Source organism: Schistosoma mansoni (genome assembly GCF_000237925.1).
Source record: "Schistosoma mansoni, WGS project CABG00000000 data, chromosome 2 unplaced supercontig 0171, strain Puerto Rico, whole genome shotgun sequence".
NCBI lineage: Eukaryota > Metazoa > Platyhelminthes > Trematoda > Strigeidida > Schistosomatidae > Schistosoma > Schistosoma mansoni.
In genome coordinates, this window is record NW_017386001.1 from 493,627 (window position 1) to 518,090 (window position 24,464).

At 31.2% G+C, this 24,464-nt stretch overlaps 1 protein-coding gene across 1 annotated transcript; it reads left to right on the forward strand.

Moving 5' to 3' along the window:
• Positions 1-1,010: 1,010 nt before the first annotated feature.
• Smp_002350 (asparagine-rich protein, putative) lies at positions 1,011-19,371 on the forward strand (the record flags this gene model as incomplete). The annotated part of the gene is made up of 5 exons (XM_018791538.1): positions 1,011-1,566; positions 2,109-2,206; positions 12,416-13,699; positions 15,617-16,574; positions 19,310-19,371. 5 exons carry the CDS (start codon positions 1,011-1,013, stop codon positions 19,369-19,371), a joined length of 2,958 nt encoding a protein of 985 aa, XP_018645311.1.
• Positions 19,372-24,464: the final 5,093 nt, after the last annotated feature.

The following is a 24,464-nucleotide window of genomic DNA, read 5'->3' on the forward strand; positions in this document are numbered from 1 at the left end:
CAATCTATGTGTATATATAAGTGTCTCACCTTTTTTTGTGTGTGTCCACAGTGAATACTTTCACGAAGGATGATGATGATGATGATGATGTTAATGTTTATCTATGATCACATGGTGTAAAATGACAAGCAGTAGATTTTTTTTACAAGATCTACAGAATATTATCCCCTATTTATGTATAAAATAGACAAAAAAAAGACACATGAAACACTATTTAATATGTTTGTTTACATTTCTTTTCTTAGATCTAAGAGGTCATTTATTTAAATTATCTAAGATAATCATACAAAATTTAAAGATTCACATTATCTAATTTCGGCTGACGTGGGTAGTCGTTTACCTAACACCTAAATTAAAGCAAACAAAATCTTATTGTAAGTAGTATTACACCACAGATTAGATGAATTGAATAGTGTACAATATATATAGTGTACAACACAATGTACAAGCAATACAAATGAATGTACAATATTGTGTATTTTATTTTACAAGGAAAGTTTTTGTAACTTGAATACACTATCCCAGACGACTGTCCTGGAATGAACTTTTTAAAAAATTGTTACGTAATGCTGTATTCAAACAATCTACTAAGCATTTACATACAACAATAGTGATTGATCAATTACAGTTCTGAATTCCAATAATTGAAAATTACAAACATCAATACTCTACCGGATAATTCATTCATAGAAAATGATTGAGAAAGTTTTAATTATGAAAACTAGTGATGGGAACGTTGAATTAGTTACTTATCTAGTTATTCTTATCAGGAAGTGATATATGCATCCCGTTGTACTTATAGTTTAAAAGACAAAGTAAATACAATGACAAGAATTCTCACTTAATGACTTGGTTTTTGAATGATTTTCAAATACGTTTGATCACTGACTACATTACCATGTTTTTTTTTTCTGTTTAGAACACATCGTTGAATAAAAGACGTATAGTAGAAGATTGCAATAGGACAAACTACTCTATTTTCACAAGTCTTGCATTATTTAATAAAAAAAATGTCTACAAATCATGATGTTTATAAGCCATCATCAATATTATCAAGTGAGTCAATAGATTTAAAAATGCAAAATTACGAAAATAATTGGTCAACATTAAATAATCATGATTGTACATGGACATCTAGTTGTAACACTTCTGTTGTATCTGATACAAGCAGTAATTATACATCAGAATATTACAAACCAATTTCATCTAATGCAAATAACTTATGTTCAATCTCAATTCATGATCCATCTAGTTCAGCATTAAATGAATACTTATATAATGGTTCAAATATATTTCAATCATTAAAAAGTATCAATACACCCAGTATTAATACATATAACAACACAAATGGTGATCCACTTGACTATTCTATACATTCTTCAATGAATAGTCTTAAAGATCCTATAATGACATTCAATCAATCACATATTCAGTTACAATCAAATTATATTCATTCTTCAATCAATCAGATGAACCAAGATGAATCATCTTATCTATTGAAGAATACAACAACTTCAATAAATTCTTCCATTAATACACAAATGAATAATGGACAATTATTAAAACGTAAATATTCTAAAAATATTTCAAATTTATCTAGAAAATATAATGGGAAACAATTAAAAACAGAAAATATAAAAAATATTGATTTAAATCATTCTATAATTAGTAATCTATAATTAGTAACTATGATAATAGTAATGATAATAATAATAATAGTAATGATAATAATAGTAATAGTAATAATAATAATTGTAATGTTATTACCCAATTTAATAATAATAATAATCAATTAATTACAAATAGTATCTCTAAGGAAAATTATTTATTTACTAAAAATAAATATAAAAAAACTAATTCAATAACAAGAAAAAAATCAAAAATCAATAAAAATATTCAAATCAATAATCATGAAATAATCAATAATATATCAACAATAATTACTACAATAGATTATTCAATATCTAAAAATATTATAAATGAAAATAATAATGAGAATAAAATTCATACTACTAATACTACTACTACTACTACTAGTACTACTACTACTACTACTAATAATAATAATAATAATAATGTAATAAAAAAAACTACTGATTGTCGTGCAGCTTATAAATATTTAACATGGCGTGAAAAAGATCGTAGACGAAGATTTCGTGAAGAATGGAAACATTTATGGCTTGTTATACCATATGGACTTTATGAAGTAAGTTGTTGTTAATTTATTATTATAGAATATTTACTTACTAATGTTAATATATCTTGAGGAAGGATATATATATATATATATTCATTTTGGGTAGTGATCAATGTTATGTATGTCAGGTCCTTCTTAGTGTAGATCGAATCGCATTGATCAAGTTGCAATATGGCCACCAGTCTAGCTGACTCGAAATTGTGTTCACTATGTTGAGATATGATGCTGGTTGAAGGTAGTCAGTAGAAAATCCTTGAGATAAGCTTCGTGCTACTTGGCACTCGGTAGCAAGGTGTACTTGTAATTTTGAGGGAACCGATGCTCCCTGACGGATTCGATCCCACTTTACCCAACTTCATAGTCAGAGACGTTACCACTGAGCTATCCGGGCCGCGACTAACCTCCTGTAAGACTGATATGTATTTACAGTTGATTGATCACTGTGTGGTGATCAATGTCATATATGTGTGTATGTATGTATGAGGGAATATAGTTGAAAGTTGGGTTTTTATTAATGCTAATAGAGTAAATGTTCAATTATTTAGAAATGACAAAATTCACTTAATTATTTTTCTATGCAATGTGATCTGTTTAAATCGGTATTTTATTCTGATCAAAGAAGAAATATCATCAGTTAAATTAATTAATCTGTGAATATTAACTACTGAAATTATTGTCTAGTCCTTAGTGGTTATCATCCTTCTATTGATTATGTGAAATAACCAGTAGAGTTCACACATATCGTGTGTTAGGCATTTATGTAATGATGGCATTGACAAATAATCAAGTAATTTTGTGAACTGACTGAAGTATGTAAACCTTTGATTATCAGCTCAGTCGTCTAAAGGTTAATCATTCGACACAAGACCTAAGAGTCCCTGATTTAATCATAGCATATTTTTGGCGAGTCCTATACTAAGACCAAATAACTTTTCAATGTAACCTATCTCTTAATACCTCTCTAAATAATATTATTCCTTGTTGTAAATTATAAAATTTGGCACTCTTTACAAAAACTCTTTATTAAGATTATGATATATTTATTTTCACTTTATACATTTGCTCATTAATATTAAAGTTCAACCATAATTAATTTTGGCTAAATATTTTAAGTCATACATAGAAATGTAACCAATGACATCTATCATTATAATATTAAATGAAAATATAGTTTGAATATAGACTAGTATTGATAACTTGAACCAATGTACACTAACATAATGTTCAATCTTATTTCTTTGTTATGTTACTTTGATTGAAGAAGTTTAACTTTCTTGTACAAATTAACAATAAATAAATATCAGAAGGGGTTTTGTCGAGATTTCAGTAATTGCACAGTTGAAATCATAAGTCAGTTGAAGCTAGACCACCATGAAAAACCTGGAAGCACTGCTTGACGGCCGTTTCGTCCTATTGTGGGACTCCTCAGTAGTGCGCATCCACGATAAATAAATAACTATACTATAATGTATATCAAACTAGACTAATAATCTATTTCCATAAGTTTATTAATTGACTATTACCATGATAAGGAAGTATAATAAGTAATATTCTTTAATCTGATAGCTAAAATACAAATTACTGATGTTTGTGGAACTATTAGTAGTAATCTTAGTAATATATTTATAGTTTACTACCATTATTTCACAAAGTCATCAGTCTACTATTTTTCATAATCATAGTTATATTTAGAGTACGAGTAAAATGAGAATAATCAAGTCCCACTTATGGGATCATGGATGTGAACTACTGAGAAGTCCCATACTAGGATGAAACGATCGTCCAGTGCTTTCAAGTTTTCAGTGATGATCTAGCTCAGATCGATTCGTCATTTCAGCCGTGAAAATCGTATAATTGTTGATTCCACTTAAGCAGAAAAAGCGTTTTGTTTTTGATTGAATAATATTTTTGTGTATTTGAATATTAAATAGCTATCTGATGAACACATTGGCTTAGAGTATTACATTATCATTCGGATAGGTCATTCAAAAAATAAAACATTTCATCAAGTTAAATTTTTCTTTTAAAATAATATTAGTTTAAATGAATAATTGAAAATTTATTTCAATATGCTTGGTGTTCAGTTACATGTTCACATTACATTCGGGACTAGAAAAAAATATATTGATGATAATAAAAGGTTTGTCATTGTTGGGATTTAAGATGACAATTAAACACTTCTTTTATAAACAAAGATGGATGGTGTCTAGCAGTGGAATGCAGTACACGCGTTTCATTCTATTTAGGACTCGTCAGCCTGTCGTACCTTTGTCCTTGAGTTGGTGTTCACTCTGGTACTCGAACGCAATACCGTTCACTTCCAAAGCCATCGCGTTATGCGCTTAGATACTGAGTCCTGATAGCTACCTGCTTGTGCAATGGGCTGAAGTTTAAATCCACTTGGTGTTGTTTACTTATATCTTCCCATTGTTATTTCGGACTGCAATTGATCAGTCTCTTGTTGGCATATGTGCATCCTGTGCGCATTGCCTCGATATTGCCTGAAGTCACAAGATTTGTAAGCAAAGATGGATGGTGGCTAGCAGTAGAATATAGGATGAGCGTCTCATTCCAATTAGGACTCATCAGATGGATGTATCTACATTCCAGAGTTGATGTTCACTCCGAGACTCATGATAATACCAAGTCGATTCTTATAAGATGTATATATACCAATAAGAGACTGATCGATTGCAATCCTAAATATCAATGGAATGATTCAAACAAACAATACAAATATGAATTAACAGCAATAATAATAAGAACAACTTTGGGCTCTGGCTTGTAACTGGTAGGTTCTGGGTTCGAATCTCGCGAGTGCGGGATCGTGGGTGCGCACTGCTGAGGAGTCCCATAATAGGACGAATCGGCCGTCCAGTGCTTCCAGGTTTTCGATGGTGGTCTAGCTTCAATTGACTCATGATTTCAACTTTGAAAGAACAACTTCTTTAAATAGTAGTAGAAAAATCCGAGAAAAGGCATGTTACTATGAGATTAAGATTAAATAGATAAAAAATATAATTAGACTTGAGAAAAATATTTTTTATGTTATTTGTCATTGAAGTAATTAATGAATTAGTTTGTTGGTTTTGTTGTTGTGTACTACTTATTTTGAAAAAGTCAGAAAATACAATCGATTTCATTGAAATACTTTAACAAGTGAATTTTTGTTTAACAAAAGATTTTTTTAGTTCTTAATAAATTATATTTATGGAGTTTTGTTCTCTGAGCTGGATAGTTTAGTTGTGGAGCTTTCATTATTCTCTTGAACGATATCATCAGCACAAACTTCAGATAGACATGCTGATGATATTGTTCAGAAGAACAATGAAAGTTCCACAACTAAACCATACAGCTCAGAGAACAAAACTAAGTTAAAATCATCCACATGAGCTACAAATAATCTTCACAATCTCAAAATTATAATTATTTCTTAATCTAGTGATTAATCGATTTTTATTCTAATTCAAGGAGAAATTAAAATTACGACTGGTTATTAATGAATTAAAATATTCTGAGGATTGTATCTCAAAATAGATTGGTATTATACGGAAACAAAGAACAAATATTTTCTGAAATATTATTTGAGGATAGTATAAGTCTTCATATGTATTTAGTTCTGGATATTTAGATTCGATTGAAAGTATATTATTCTTTATTACATCCAAGTCATGATAGAAAATATTCATATCGCCTTACCACTAATAGAATACGGGATATTTTTGACGATTAACTATTTAATGAAAAGTATAATAAGATCGTAGTAAACAAGAACACAAGTGGGGACAATCGAATGTATTTCTACACAAAACTACTCAATATCTTAGTAAAATCTGAGAACCATACAGTAAATACTTCATTTGAAAAATATCAATCAATTGTCTCAAACTTGACTGTTCCTTCTGCAAAATGTCAATCAATCATCCCAGGCTTCATTGTTCTTTTAACTCCACACCGATTATTCTTTGTTTTTCTTTTCTTTTCTTTGATCTTCTTAACATTCTGCCTCCAGGCATTTCACTTTCGATTGATGATACATACTACTTATGTCTGTCAACATCAGTAGCACACATCATCAGATAATTGTGTAAAGACTATTTAAGTTACTTATGTTCAAGTTTAACTTATCTTGGATACAGTGAGATAGTTCCATCATATTCGAATGCAATAATATTAATATTACTTGGGACAAAATTATGTATATATAATGAGAAAAACAAAAACAATTTCCATAATCACTAATTGTCTGTTGACGTTATCAAGAAACTATATAGTTATGACACAGTAATATTGTAACACTGTGACAAACTTTTTTTCCAACTCAGTTCATTTCATTAATTATTTATAGTTAATTGACACCATTTTTTCAATTACATACATTTGATTAGAGTTTTTTTCTTTTCTCATTGTCTCATCTATTTAACTAAAGAAAACACTCAAAGTAGTTGAAGTTTTGTAATAGAGAAAGAGCTAACCACAAATCAAAGTTAATATATCCGCCTTCATTTTCTCTTTCTTTCTTTTCTTCCCTTCCTTTCTTTTCTTTTCTTTTTGATCTTTCAAACAAAGTTTACTTCTTATTCAAATGAATTTGATGTTTGTTTGCTTTTATCTATTTTGTCATTAACATTTTCGTCATCACTAATATTACCTCTTTAGTAATTCACTTTGTATAAAGTAAGTAAGTAAGTAAGTAAGTAATATCATAAACACAATAATCCTCTTGAGTATTACTATTTAAACTTTGCAAAACTGATAATGACATTACTGGTAATGGTATTGATGATGATGATGATGACAAAGGTTTACAACATTTATTCTTAACCTAACTCAATGTATTCCTAATAACTAGTGTATAATAGTGTAATTTAGACAGTCAACATCACTTATTGTCAATCTATATATATATGTAACCAGAAAGTACGTCTTATAATAGTAATAATAATGCTTATCGTCGATTAATATTATAACAAATATTAATGACGATAAGGATAAACTATTAGACAGAAAGTATAATGGAATAGGTAAGAGTGATGACATAAATATAAAGTAAACAAAAAGTGATTATAATGTGGTATATGCTACTGGTGTCGAAAGATATAAGTAATATGTATCATTAATCGAATGTGAAATAGCTGGAGGCAGAAGGTTAAAAAGATCGAAGAAAAGGGAACGGTAACAAAGAATGATTGATGTGAAAACTGAAGAACAATGAAGTCTGAGACAACTGATGAATATTTTGCAAATGACGTATTTACCATATGGTTCTAAGATTTCACTAAGATGTTCTGTATTTCTGTGTTGAAATACATTCGATTGCCCCCTTTTGTGTTCTCATTCACTACAATAATAATCAAAAATCTAAAAAACATTAAAATAATTTTATTTTGATTACATCATATAACTACATCTCTCAAAAAGGAAAAAAGAGAAGAACAGAAAAGAGTGAACACAAGGGTATAATAATCATCACACTCCCACATTAAATTATCCCTTGTTTCTCTACTTAAAAAAATTATTGCGAATTTAATCTCGGCTTTTTATCACGTGATTTATTGATCAATCGAAATACGACTTTTCCAATCTTAACACTGTGCCAAGCCAATGACGTTCGACCGGTATGAGCAGCCTGGCGTCCTTATTGGTCCTCTGACCACCTCCTAGCTCGTCCAGTGGAGTCCAGAACACCAATGACAGCTTCCACTATATGAACCATTTATTTCAGATATACTGGGTTTATAAATCAACTAAACAGACTGCAACGAACTATAAAATAAGAAATAACATTTATGCAAGACCAAGCTACAATGTGGCTGTCAACATGGGACACAGTAATTAATAAACTGACTGTAATTTACGAACAGTAAATAGTATGATAATAATCTATAGATCGAAATGAAGCTTATAATAAGATAAATAAAGATATACACAATCTAATTACTGAATAGTTATACAATAAGAATATTTATAGAATATTAGCTCATTCATAAATCCCAAAAGTTACCCGTTCTTTAATCTTCACTAGGATATAACAAAAATGTATATGTAGTTGAGATCATGAGCCAATTGAAGCTAGACCACCATGAGAAACCTGAGAGCACTAACGGCCGTTTCGTCCTGTTGTGGGACTCCTCAGCAGCGCGCAACAACGATCCAGCATCGAGAGATTCAAACCCAGAACTTATCGATTTCGCGCGCCAGTGCTTAACCACTAGACCACTGAGCCGGCATCCAACTGTGTTAATGTCTAACTTCAACCAATCCACGAAGTTGAGCAACCATTCACCATTGTTTTCAGTGATTTGATATCTCCCAACAGACCTGGTTCAACTCCACTGGTCACTGCTTCTCACTAGAACTGCAGGAAATACCTCATGGAGCCAGTTCATAGTGAGCATGTGATCATTACCAAAAGGTGTTTTTGTGGAGATTTTAATAATTTTTTATGGTTAAGATGATGAATCACTTGAAGCTAGACCACCATGGAAAACCTGAAAGCACTCGACGTCCGTTTCGTTCGAATCTCGCGAGGTGGGATCGTGGATGCACACTGCTGAGAAGTCCCACAATAGGACGAAACGGCCATCCAGTGCTTCCATGTTTTCCATGGTGGTCTAGTTTCAATTCACTCATGATGTCAACTATATAAAGTTACTAAAATTCTCCACAAAACCCCGCTCTAAAAATGTACATACTTTCAAATAGGGAAACACAACAACAAATAAACACATACGAATATATATATACATATATATATATGACAGTGCGCACTCACGATCCCGCACCCACGAGATTCGAACCCAGGACCTATCAGTTACGAGCCAGAGTCCTTAACCGATAGACCACTGAGCCGGCATCCAACGGTGTTAATGTCTAACTTCAACTTGGTGCGCACTGCTGAGGAGTCCCATAATAGGACGAATCGGCCGTCCAGTGCTTCCAGGTTTTCAATGGTGGTCTAGCTTCAATTGACTCATGATTTCAACTTTGAAATATACTGAAATCTCCACAAATCCCCTTCTGAATATTTATAACACTTTAAGTATTGACTGTTGAATACAAAAATGTCACTAATCATCCCTATGTTGATAATAATAAAACCAAAAAATTAAATATTGATATTGATAATTGATCGAAATTTTTCATGTTTTTTGTTTTTTTTCAAGTGGATACCAGACAAAAAAAATGTAATACATAAATAATAGATCAAGGTGAAATCAATTTGAAATTATAAAAATTTTTCATTTTTTTAAAATTAAAAAATTTTCATACCGGATAGGAATGTTACTGAATATCACAGTTTAAAAGAGAAAAATGTTGTGGTCATTTGCAGTAATATTGACATTGATATAACTTGACTGTTAATCTATTCGAATGGTTTAAAAGTATAGATCTCTAACTATAGGACTGTGTAACATATAGAATAAATTTTACAGGGGATTATTATAAGAAAGAATGTACTGTGTTCAATATAGTTTTGATTCGATCAGTTAAATGAAGGGAAATAAGTGCAACAAATGATTTTAAGTAACTAAAAGCAGGTTTCAAGAAAATATGAACAAATACATAGAAATTTTTCATATATAGTTGAAATCATGATTCAATTGAAGCTAGACCACCATGTAAAACCTGGAAGCACTGGACGGTTGTTTCGCCCTATCGTAGGGCTCCTCAGCAGTGTGTATCCACGATCCCGCCTCACGAGACTCGAACCCAGGACCTACCAGTCACGCGTCAGAGCACTTAACCGATAGACCACTGAGCCAGAATTTAAAGATGTTAATATTAACTTCAACCAAACGCATAGAAAAATACTGATCCACTCCTTGGGTTTTACATTTATATCATCTGACTTCTAACTCATAAACTTTTTTCTATTGAACTATTTTGACTGTCATTACCGAGGAGCATTAATTTCTTGAAGATTGTAGGGATGCATTGCTTATTAAGTGTGAACTAATATGAAACATAAATTTAAAGCTATCTCTTGATTTCATTTCATCACCTAACGTATGATAATATTGTCTGGTAACGACATTGTATATTAATAAGTAGGATTTGATTAGTATCAGTATGATAATGGTTAATCTTCAGCAAGATTAAAGCCGACATATTATATACTTAAAGAAACTCTCATATAAGCTAATAAATAATAAATTGCATGTATCATTATTGTTTTCGAGTTTCTAATTGTATTTAACTTATAAAGGAAAACTTTTCTTTAGTTACTTACTTACCCTTGTTACCCCTAAAGGAGCATAGGCCGCCAACCAGCATTCTCCAACCCATTTACTTTAGTTAGCTTTCCAAATTGTGATAAGTTACAAGTGATTAGTTTAACTTAAAGTATATGATTATTATTATCATCAATACTTTTGAAATAAGAATGAAGGCATTTCAGCAAAAGAAAGTTCTCTTTACAGAGATAACATTTTCTGAAACTGTACAATCTTATTGATAGGTAACATTTTACATGTAGCTGTTATTTCAATGTAATTAAAGTATATAAGTATTGAATTAAAAAAGGTTATATCATCCAGCAAAGTAATCAACAATTATCAAGAGCTTACATGATGTACTAGTTTGGAAGTAATAAAAAGTAATAATCTATGGAATACAAAGTAAATATAACTTTCTACGTAATAAAAGAGGGAAAGAAGAAGATAATAATTGGCAATTGTAATTTGTAAGATTAAATGGTGTGCTAAGACTGTGAGAGAATAAGAGATTGAGTATGACTCTTCTGTACTCAGTGTTCACATTTGAAATAACGAATTGCTATAACTTCGGCTGTGCACAATTTCCACATCCAAACCTTTTTTTGAACCAGTTCTTCTTATTTTGTAGAGGATTTTGAGGTGTGACCCATACTGATTATGTGTTTGAGAAGTGAGCTATTGATTGATTCCTATGCCCCTTTAGCTAACCATCCTGAGTAGTGCTCGGATATTTGTTTATCAAGTGCACTCTTTGTATGGTCAATGTAACATCTGAAATGAAATCAAAATTTGCTCAGAATATTTTTTTTCAAAAGGGTTAGAATTTATTATTCTAGGTATTCTCGACTTTTATTATTGCACATTATACTGATTTTATATGAATGTGTTACTCATTACACAGTAGTACAATTGATTTAATCCCTATGATACTACACCACTTATCTAGTTTGATTTTATTTTTAATCATAGTATCTAACTAAATCATGTTTTTCCATATTACAGTAGACTAACTGAGACTTAATTAAAATATAAGTTATTAAATCGACTCACGAGGCGGGATCGTGGATACGCACTGCTGAGGAGTCCCATAATAGGACGAAACGGCCGTCCAGTGCTTTCAGGCTTTCCATGGTGGTCTAGCTTCAATTGATTCATGATCTCAACTACCAAAATATACTTCTTTCGTCAAATGAAATGGCATGGATCGCTTATTTGTTTGAATAGGACCGCTAATGTTCAATGTTCAAATAGATAATCATATTTTTTTGAATACCTAGTACTAGTATTACTATACCTAACATTTTTAATGTTAATATCTCTATTCCAATTATTGCTTATCCTTTAAACAACGAGAATCATATACTTTTTACCGTAACAAACTCTACCTATCCAATATATTTACATTGTATATATAATGTTCTAGTGAATAAATTGTCTTTAAGTGTAAACACTACTGACTAACATTATGATCTAAGAAGTATCATCCTTACAATTGACAGATGACACCATAATTTATAGTTTTATTAAGTTTATTGATCCATCAAAAAGATCACCAATGAAGAACTAGAAAATTGCTGTCATAATAGATTATTAAGTAAATAAAGTTTGCTTTTTAATCAACACACATGAATTTCATAGTACACTATATGTTCTGTAAGTACTATGTACATATGAAAATATATATAGACACCGCTTGTACATGGGTCTGACTAATTTTAGTGAGTTCACGATAAACTGTTAGACTGTGGATTTTACTTTGTTCATTTATTTTACTTATCATGGTTTAACATTTGGCTGATACTACGTGATATGGTGTAAGTGATTAGCGCTTGAATTGTACAAGTTAATTTGATCTTTGTTGAGTGAGAAAACTAAACCATAGATTATTGCATACAAGTAAAGAAATGACTGTTTATTCTGAAACTACTAAATTATTTGTAAGTAGTTAAATTGTTAATCAGCAAATAAAATGGTCTGTTTTGTTCATCTGTTCTTTCAGGTGATGTGTCTTGTTTGTCATAAAGTGATGACTCAAAGAAAAGTGGATACTATCAAGCGTCATACTGTCCGAAGACATGTGGAATTGATAGGAATGTCTGAATCTGAGAGGGAAAAATTATTTAATCAATTAATTAAACAGTATACTATGCTTGGAGTCGCTAACTACAATTCTTCTACCGATATACCTAATATCTTGCACCGGAAATCAGATTGTCTTCATCAAAGTGACCCTACAAAAAACTGTGATGAAATTTCAAATGTGAAATCATCGAGTGAAATTTTGACAAACGATTTCAATAATACTAATAAATGCCTACTTGAAAAGCATTCAATTATGAATCGTTTAAAAAATATCGATACGAAAAATGACAGCTTAATGAGTAGAGATTCAGATTTTCGACATCCATTGGCTAAACAGGATAAACAGTTAGATCGTAAGCTTTATCAGACAACGAAAATGACTCCAAGATACTCTCGGAACTCTTGTTCCAAAAAATATAGAACCTTACCGGAAGTGAAACAAGATAGAAGCATTACTGAAGATTTAAAAGGTTTATCAAAACTTATGCCTGAAGATTGGGATGATCCCTCAATATTCCAAAAGTCGTTTCCTTTACAAAATTCTCCTACAGATACACCTAGACATTATTGTAATAGATTAGAATATCCCCATAATGAAGATAGATTCTACATTGGAACATTAGGTTCAAAAGTGATGCCTTCAAGCACTAATTCAATGATGCCTTCATTTTCACCATTTTCTACAGTTGTTCCAATATCTAAATGTTCTTCGTGTATATATCCTTCTAAGTCAGAAAATTTTCATAATTTCTTGAAATCTTATGTCTCAATGAACTCTCTCTTGTCATCACCAAACATGCCAACTTCGTCAATATCTTCATTATTAATGCCACAAATATTTTCCACATTAAACAATTCATATAAGTTATCAACCAGTATGAAATCGACTTCAAGTTTATGTACCAATAATGACATCAGCTGTCACACTGGAAGTGGCAATAGAGATAATAATAACAATAGTACTTCAGCTAATGAATCGCATCGAAATTATCGATTGAGTCCTACAGAAATACAGACAACAGTAAATGATTACCGTAAAAGATCAAATCAGTTATTAGACTCTTCAATAAATACACAGATGAGTCTCACAAGTGATATATTAACTAATAATATTAAGAATATAAAAGTTCCATGTATACAACAATTCTCAACTCAAAATATTTACAAAGATTCTCACTCACCAAATTTACAAATTTCTCCTGTAAGTTAATGTTAAAGATCCTCATTTAAATAATTATTATTAGAAAGGGGTTTTGTGAATGTTATAGTAATTTAATAGTTGAGTTCATGAGTCATTAGAAGCTAGACCACCATAGAAAACCTGGAAACACTGAGAGATTGTTTCGTCACATTTGGAGACTCCTCAACAGTGTACATCCATGGTCTCAATCGCGGGATTTGAATCTATGACTGTCGATCTCATGCACGAACACTTAACCTCTAGATCAATGAGACGGTAATGTCTAACTTCAACCAATCCACGAAAATGAATCACCGTCCACCGCCTAATACAAATCAATCTTAAATTAGTAATTTGATTTTGAAATTACTATAATCTCGAGAAAAAAACCCGAGTAATTCTCATTTGTTCATTAGAATTAAGTATAATATTAGTATTTTGGTTCAAGCTAGCTGTCACGATTTTTAACTTAGTGATTATTTTTCATATAAGTTAGCATTAATTGATTCTGTGGTTGATCTCTGATCTATTAGAGTCTGTGGTAGGCATATTAGGTTTTCCATTGATAAATTTATAAATGTACCAAAATTAACTGGAGAAAAGATGAGATAAAGCAACTCTTTAAGATCAGGTTTATTACATTTTAAAACAGTTATAACCCAGTTTTCTTAATGAAAGCTAATCATTTCTTAACTTTGTATACTACGACATGTTCTAACCATAGAAATAGTTCAAAGGTTATGTAGCTTTCAAAGATGAAACACATGATAGTTGTAACAAATAAGGATAATTTTTAAAAGCCGTACTTCCATTATCTCACTCTAAAGAATTCCTTACCTTACTATTCTTTCCGTATTGTATAACAGAAAGTAATAACTCTAGAAATTGCACAGAATATAACGATTTTCTCCTGTATAAATTAAACCAAGAATAAAAACAGTACTGATGGAAATGATTGTGCTATTGAATGTGACGGAAGGTTTCTCTTCAAGGTCACAGAACTATTTTCCTCATATTATTGACAAGAATTAGATTGAGTCCAAGTTTTAGAGCCTTTTAAAAATGTAATGGATCTTAAACTGCTTCATACATAAAAAAAATCAAGAACGTCACAGCTAAAAATGCTTGAGGACATTTTTCGACTGATCTAAAAGTAGCCTTGGAGTAATCAAGTAAACTCTAAGGTATATTTTTGTCATAAACTGAAGTCGGTCTGAAAATAAGTAATGAGAACTAACCTGAAATCTTGTCAGATTTCTGAAATCATCAGAACAATCGAAACAGATCTTTACAAAAAATTATTTGAATACTGGTACTGGTGCAATACAATCCATCTACAAAATATTCTGTTAACAGGACTAATAGAAAGACAGGTTGACAAAATCTCTCTTGTGGACAAATGAATCAGGGATTGCTAATAGCTTTTGTAAGTAGAATTGTGGAAAATTTTGGCTTACATTAAAAATAGTCTATTTATTACAGACTGATAATTATAATAATCTATTTGTGTACCCAAGTTGATAATATATATTTTGTGGTCCGGGACCTCTGGCCACAGAAGTAGATCACGTCGGGCTCACTACTCCAGGGGAGCACTTCATTTATACGTCAAACCAGAGGCCTCCGCATATTATCATTATCAATAAAATATTTCAGTTTTGAATAAAAATATTCTTCTGCGTTGAATGGTACTTGTTTGCATTATATAATTGTACAGTTGAGTGCAGTTAAATCGACTGAAGCGTTTAGGTACGTTTTTGACTTACCCAAGTTGTAATAGAAAGTAACAGATTTTCGAACGTCGCAAAAGTACGAACTACAACTACATGATCGTTAAAATTCTTAGTTTAATACATAAACTGAGTTAAGTGAAGTGTTTTCTTATGCCTAATAAACTATTAAACAATAATTCTTCTTTTTAAATTATTTCTCTCACAGAATTCAAGTATTCCAGGATCTCTGCCATTTATGATGTCCACTTTTATGACAGATCTCTTAAAACACGAAAAAGATGATGGAATACTGCCAAAAATGCCGGAATCTAGAATAAATACTTTAGTAAATAAGAGAAACTCTGTACATATGTCTAATCCAGAACTTTTTAATGACTGCCCTAATGATCATAAAACTTCAGATAGGAAAACTAACTTTATTTCGAGAGAGGGAGAACACGTAGTAAACCCATCAGGAATAAAGTCAAACTCTAAGAGTAAATCGAATTCAGGTTCTAAACAATTCACCATTTCATCTTTACTGAATATCGAAAATTTGTCTTCCGAAAATAAGGCATCATCGGCAACACATCATGATGAGTTAATTCCTGATATTCAAAAGAAAGATACAATATCACTAGGGTGTAACTGCCCTAATTGGTCCACTCAAAATCCACAAGAAAAACGGAAAACAGGACAACTTCCAATCCCATGTGTTCTTTGTAATTCGGAATCCGCAAATAATTGTACTGATGAAGTAAGTAAACAGTTTATATCCAATGTAACAAGTGGAGATAATTTATTCAGAAGCAACACTGGCTCAATAGACATATCAATAACAAAACAAATAGATGCATTCAGAGAAAGACAGTCCGCTTTTTCAAGTCCTACAGGGCTGCCTAATGTTTCAGTTAATCGTAAATTATTGGAGCATTATACTAGTATACCTGAATTATATCAATCATATACTGACATTTTTCATTTGATATACTGTTTAAAAAATCAAATACCAATTAATTGTTTGTCAAATTCCAATACTTTCCACAATCAAAATTCGGGAGCCCTTGAAACTTATATGAAGTCATATTATCTTGAACTGCTACGACATCAATATGATGTACCAAGTACAGATCTTTCCACTCAAAGGATACCAACAACATTATGCTCTTCTATACATAAAGAAAGTAAGTCTTTATTTAATAGCCTTTTAAGTATATAATAATTTATTTCGTTAAAAAATGCTATAAAAGGATTCACTGAATAATGTAGTTCGGAGTTGGTATTACAAAAGGAAATTTTGGAAGCAAAGAAAGATCTACGACTTCTAAGTAAGCATCTTCAATTGCACAGGATCATTTACTAGTTATATGAAAGCTTACAGTAGACATTAAACAAATGATTATTGCGGTTGCATTTCATGCATTAATGATTGAATGATTCGGGAAAGTACATTATAATTATGATCAAGCTTCCTAGTTTTTCTAGGTACTTAAAAATAAATTCTGATAGAAATAAAAATGTTAGGGAATTACTGTAAATAAGTTTACCTAAATTTTATTCATATAACTTGAATATCATTGTCGAACAAAACTATTCTAAGCGTAAAACGTTATAAATATTTTAAGCTTTATGATTTCTAGTGAGAAGCCGTTACTAGTAGGGACAGACATCTATCTCAGACAATGGAAGATGGTCGCGCAATTTCGTGGATTGATTGAAGTTAAACAATAATACCATTGAATGCCGGCTCAGTGGTCTAGAGGTTAAGAGTTTGTGCGCTAGATTATGGATGGGCATTTCGGAGGAGTCTCATACTAAGATGAAAAGGCCATCCAGTGCTTCGAGGTTTTTAGTGGTGACCTAACATCAATCGATTCACGATCTAAATCAAAAGCTAACCATCTCCACAACCTCATACTGATATGATAAATATCTGAAGTCTAGGTTGGTTAGCGACAAACTGATGAAGTCTAAAATTATAATGACACTAAAGAATAAAAGCAGTCACGGAGTTGTTAAATGAATAATCATATAGAAAGTGTTTTTTTGTTGAGGAATCTGTGTTGTGTTGATTGAAATCAGTCTTATTTTTGGCAGTTTTCAGTTTGTTATTTAAGTACTCATAACTGAACAGTTTCATAGAGCTGCTGCTAAAACGATTTTACTAAATCTTAGATGTAAGTCTCATGAATACAATCTACCGAGTTAGTCTTTGATTGATAATGTGACTGACAACCCAACCAGTGTACTAACTATTTTTATTCTATCACTTATTTACACCAAAATACATAAATCATATAATATATTAAAAGCAAATGGTTGCTTATTTAATGTAGGACAACATAGTGATAGTTCAATGGTTTCTATGGTAAATCTGCAAAACCATAAACCGTCATGAGATAATTTCATAATACATCTCACATCTATCTGATGAGTTACAATGTTTAAGCTTAGGTAATTCAAGCGAAAAATGAAAAAAAATTGTTTAGATAATTCTTACTTGAAATCATGTATTAAATTCACTTAGTATTGTTTGTTTGAATCTTCCCATTGATGCTTAGGACTGCAATTGATCAGTCTCTTATTGGCATATGTGCATACTGTGCGTATTGCCTCGATATAGCCTTATTTCACATGCATTGTAAACAAAGATAGATAGTGACTGAGAGTGGAATCCAGGAAGCGCGTATCGTCCTATTTGGGACTCGTCAACTGGATGTACCTGCATGTCAGAGTTGATGTTCACTCTTGGACTCGAATCTAGTACCATTTGCTTCAAATGCCATCACGTTATCTACTTAGCTACTGAGTCCTGTTAGCCACTTACTTGTACAATGGGGTGAAGTTTAAATTCACTTAGTATTGTTTGTTTGAATCTTCCTATATATTAAGTCCAATATTTAAAATCAATGATTTATACGTATCGAATATCTTTTTTATTTTTAAAAATTATACTGTATTGTGTGCTATTGATATCGTTAAATATAAGTAGGATGTATCATCAATGGAAAGTGAAATGTCTGGAGGCAGAAAGTTAGGAAGATCAGAGAAAAGAGAACGAGAACAACAAATAATTGATGTGGAAACGACAGAACAATAAAGTCTAAAACGATTGATTGACATTTTGCAAATGAAGTATCTATTGTATAGTTCTCAGATTTTACTAATAGATTCTATAATTTCGTGTTGAATTACATTCGATTATCCTCACTTATGTTCTGGTTCACTACAATACTTCAATGCTGTTTTGTACTGTTATACGAGAGCACAGTACTCTCCAATCATCGTAGGTTGATTTATGTCATTAATTTAAGGTTTCTACTTTAGGAATAAGAACATAGTTACCCACAGTTATTAAAAACAAGTTTAAATAGTGAATTTTATAAATTAGTGACATTTATTAGTAGTTTCTAATAAATTGAGCTTTAAATTTACTTCATTAATGATTATCAGAAGGGGTTTTGTGGAGATTTTAGTAGATTTATAGTTGAATTCATTTGTCGATTGAAGCTAGACCACCATGGAAAACATGGAAGCACTGGACAGCCATTTCGTTCTATTGTCGGACTCCTCAGCAGTGGGCATCCACGATCCCACCTCACGAGGATCTATCATTTTCGCTCACGAGCGCTTAGCCACTAGACCACTGAGACAGCATCTGATGTTGCTAAAGTCTAACTCCAATCAATCCACGAAATTGAGCAACTTTCCACCATTGTCTTCAGTGAGTTACTATCTCACAACCGACCCCGATTGAACTTCACTGGTTACTGCTTCTCACTAGAACTCTAGGATATACTTTTTGAAGCTAGTCCTTAGTGAGCATATAATTATTTCTAATGATTATTTCTAATAATACGATGCATTATTTAATGAAATTTTAATACATTTCACTTGATTTCTTTTATTTATTATTTAGATGAACTAGTCAATTTTAAGAAATGTACAAATGAACTTCAAAAGTCATCTATTATTGATTGATTGATTAATTAATTAATATCAAGTGGAACACAATAAAGAGATCGAACACTTTACAACAAATGAAATAGAGGATGATCAAATGTAAAAGTTAGAAGAAAGTAATCTAAAAAGGAAAAAAAAAAAAGAATGTCATTCATGAATTATGAAGATATCAAATAAGAAGAAAGATAAATTGATGTTGAATATGTCAATTAACAATGAATACACTTCTCTGTTATATCTTAATGAATATAAGAAATTATGTATCCTTAAGTTTCGTAACTTAATGTAAGCTACTTCTTTAAAATGACTAGGTAACTGAAATTAAATGAATACAAGTTAAAATAATGCTAAAAAAAATATTCTGTATTGTTTCTTAAATACTATTTAAACTTGTATTAATTTCTTATGGTTATTTGTTTACTCTGAAGAAATCGTTTAAATGAAGTCATGAAACACCAGAACACACAATTTTTGGTACTTATTAGAATATAGCAAATATATATATATATATACTTCCTATTAATTTTCTACTTAATGCTCAATTAATTTAAAAATAACTTGACATTGATACCTATTACTAATTAACTTTTAAGTAGTCTAATTTGTAAACATTATTTCTATAGGTAGTTTTGTTATGTTATTATTTATTATAATTTTCTACAATTCAAATAGAAATAAGAAGGTGGATGATATAAACAATCTGTGATTTGACTATTTATGTACAATTTTTTTCTAACAAACATAAAAACAAGCAAACAAGGAAAGAAAAACTAATTCGATTTCTTTAAATAATTTCTCTTTTTCTTTAGTTTTCTAAATTGTAATTCCATGACGTAATAATATGTGGAATATAGTGATTTCAAATGATAGATTATGTATACCTACCTACCTACTTACTTACTTACGGCTGTCACTCCCAATGGAGCATAGGCCGCCGACCAGCATTCTCCAACCCACACTGTCCTGGGCCTTCCCTCCTAGTTCTATCCAATTTTTGTTCATTCTTCTCATCTCTGTCTTTATTTAATGGCGTAATGTGTTCTTTGGTCTTCCTCTTTTCCTTTGACCTTGAGGGTTCCATGTGAGGGCTTGCAATGTGACGCAGCTGGGTGCTTTCCATAGACCATGTATGCTTTATCACCTTCTCTCTCTCCCTATATATATATATATATATATATATATATATATGATCTTATTGGGTGTTTTATCGCTTATGTAATCCTATTGTAATTGTTTATTTATATTTCAGCATTCCTTTTCATTATTATTTACATAATGTGAAATATGTCATTTCAATAAAGATATAACAAATAAGTAGCTGATATACAATATTCTTTTGTTTATTTCATTATAATTGATTATATAAGTTTCAGTAAATTAATATTATTTAATGACAGAAGGGGTTTAGTGGATATATAGCTAATTTCAATAGTTGAGATCATGAGTCAATTGAAGCTAGACCACAGTGGAAATCTGGAAGCACTGGACGGCCGTTTCATCCTATTGTCAGACCCCTCAACAGTGAGTACTCAAGATCTCACATCAAATGGATTCGAACCCATGACCTCCGGTCTCGCGCGCGAACTCCTAACCTATAAATCACTGAGCTGGCATCTAAAATATCAGTACAATTTATGTGTAATGAAACACACCTTTGATTGTAAAATTTTAAATAATTCATAGTATTGAATTATTTACAGTATAAAGTTACATTTTGAGAAACGATCAAAATGAAATTCGATATGGTATAGTATGATAGACAAGAAAAATTATGTAAGATTTCATGGGTTACAAGACCAATTGATCCTAGTTAAACAAATATTGAAAAGCAAGAAACACTTGACATATACTTCAGCAAAGCGCATCTACGACTCAGATGGGAAATGAGCCTAAAACCTTCATGCCTCCCATACAGTGCTGAATATTTAGACCACTGGTGGCTACTTAATATTACAAATTGACTGAAGTTAGGTGTATGAACCATTATATGCTGCCCCAGCCAAACTGACATCAATCCATAATGCAGGTAATTTTCACAGTCCCCTTATAGTAAAAAGGTCAGATTTGTTGGGCAAGTGTCAGTTTCATAAAATAACTAGACAACTAATTAAATAGTGATATGTTTGTAGTTCAATGATAAACTTTATTGAACGTTTCAGTGAAACCGAATAAGTCAGAAACCGAAATGGTAAAATATCTTTATGCTGTTTTTGTCATGTTTTCTTTTTGCAAGAAAAAAACATTGATTAAATTTAGAGCAGTATATTCAACCACTGAATGATAACGTCTCATGCCATTGAGTTACGGTATCTCTCGAACTTCAAGCAGGTGATGGTGATGGACCAGTATATTCCATTCTTATATAGCTTACTCCCATGAACCGTCAACTTATTATTAACTGACTACCTTCCCACTTTTTTGAAACCATTCCTAGCATCAGCTAATAATCCACGATATGGAATTCGCTGGTATGTTATTCATAACCCATATCCGTCACGATCAAACGTACATTTAGTATAGGATAAATTTCTTCACAACATCATTACTGCGATGTATTCATATACTTTAAGGTAAATAATTAGAAAATTTTTATTTGAGAATGATTTACTCTATGTGAAATAAAAGATAACAATAACCCTAAATAATGAGTAATCAGTTTATTATCGACCGAAGAAAAACTGATAACAACACGTTTTCTTTTGTCAACAAGGTAAACATTGCCATGATCGTTGTTTCACTGAATACAAAACTGAGAATTTATTTATTCATTAATCTAAAGTGACTTTAATAAACATAAGAAAACTAATGGAATATTTAACTTTCAAGCTAATTAGTATTAAATCCCAAAACACCATTTGCCAATTATTGATAATTTTACACTTGGACACATTCAAACACAACATTAGTAGACTTATGTTTAAAGTGTCCAATGAAAACAGTTATTTAATAGTTTAATTCATGAGCCAATAAAGCTAGACCACCATGGAAAACCTGCAAGCACTGGACGGTCTTGTACTAGTACGGGATAGTGAGCATTCACGATCTCGCTCGCGGGATTCGAACCCAGGATCTATCAGCCTTGCGCAGGAACGCTTAACCTCACTGAAAACAATGGTCAACGGTGGCGTAATATCATGGATTGGTTAAAGTTAGACATTAACACCATTGGATTTGGGCTCCGTAGTCTATAGGTTGAGCTTTCGCTCGTGACACCGAAGGTCCTGGGTTCGAGTCCCGTGTGCGGAACCGTAGACGCATTGATGAGTAGTGCCATATTAAGACGAAACGGCCATCCAGTGTTTTCAGGTTTCCCATGGTGATCCGACTTTAACTAGCTCATGAATTCAACTATTAATTTCCTAAAATCTCCACAAAAACCCCTTCTGATAAAAACAGTTATATTTCACTATACATTTTCAAAATAATTTGTTTATCTAATTGGATTTATTATTATATGTTTGCCCAACCCTCCTCCTTTACCCGGGCTTGGGACCGGCAGTAACCCTCGGAGGAGCTACAGGCGGAGTTATTATTATATGTTACTATTCTGTATATATCTCTAGTAAGATCAATGTCATATAATATTAGTTAGAATAACATTTGTACACAGCTTTACTAACTGTATACTACTACTACTACTATGTTAAACATTTGAAACATCAAACTGAACATATTTATTCTTATACACATATATTCTATAGATGTAAAATACTTAAATGTGATATTTTTATATTCAGTATAAACAAACATTTTGAACGAATGGGAAACACTATCTAATCAGGTCAGTTGTAAGAAAATAGATAGTAATTCACACAAGTTCAAAATATAGACATTAATTCCCAAGGCAATTGAACTAGACAAATATAACTACTTAAATCCATATGAATAACACCTGGTATAAGTTTCCTTTTTAACAGTTAAGTATCATATACCCTTGATTAACTATATAGTACAGAAATGTTGTTATATGAAGACTGATAGACTCATTTAAGCGTTTGCTTTTTTATATATGTCTACTTTAAACACATTCGAGACAGATGTTGAAAAATAATGCTGAGGAAAAATATCCCATTTCAGTGTATTGAACTGATTAAAACATGGTATACAAGTGTAAAGTATATAGATAAGGATAGATTAAAGCTTTAACTAGAAATGACTAATTAGTTTTAGTAAATTAATCTTAATCAAACATAAATTTTAGTTCTCATCATTTCCCTGACAAATCTTGGATCACATTGCAGTGAACGGAACACCGGTTGGGTACAATAGAATGTATTTGGGCAAAAATTACAGACCATCTCATTAAATTCTGATAACCATACAACAAACAGTTAATTTGCAAAATAACAATCAATTGTCTCAATCTTCACTGTTTCTTCAGTAAATATCAGTTCATTTTCTCTAATTTCATTGTTCATGCATTTTCCCACCAATTGCGCTTCATTTCAGTTCTTTCCTTATCGGTCTTCTGCCAAAATAAATTCTATGTCCGACCATCGCCATATACTACTTATATGGATATAAGTAGCCCACACTACAATATCAACTTGCAAAATATTACAAGTATTTCATTGCAACTTATAGGAATCTACTAGAATATACACCACATTACGTTAACACAAGTTCAATTATGAGAAGTACAAACCTGAATTCTCATTTAAATACTAAATACACGAAATTCACAGACGGAATCTTTTACAAGGAATTTGTTATTCAGGTCGTATATAGTTGGTTTATTAGTTAATTTGATAAACTAATAACTCAGTATACAACAGAGTTCCTTTAAAAACAGAAGAATGCGAGAGACTCAAACTGGTATCCTGCACAATATAATCGATAAATTAAGGCAACAAAAATTGAACTGTAAATTAACCCATTCTATTATAAACTGTGTATGGTGTGACTATAGTGAACAAAACACGAGTGGGGACAATCAAATGTATTTTAGGCACAACATTACAGAATATCTCATTAAAATATGAGAACCATATAGTGAATAGTTAATTTGCAAAATAACAATCAATTGTCTCAATTTGACTGTTTCTTCTGCAAATATCCGTCCATAGTCTCCGATTATAATTGTTCATGCATTTTCGTACCAATTGCGTGCC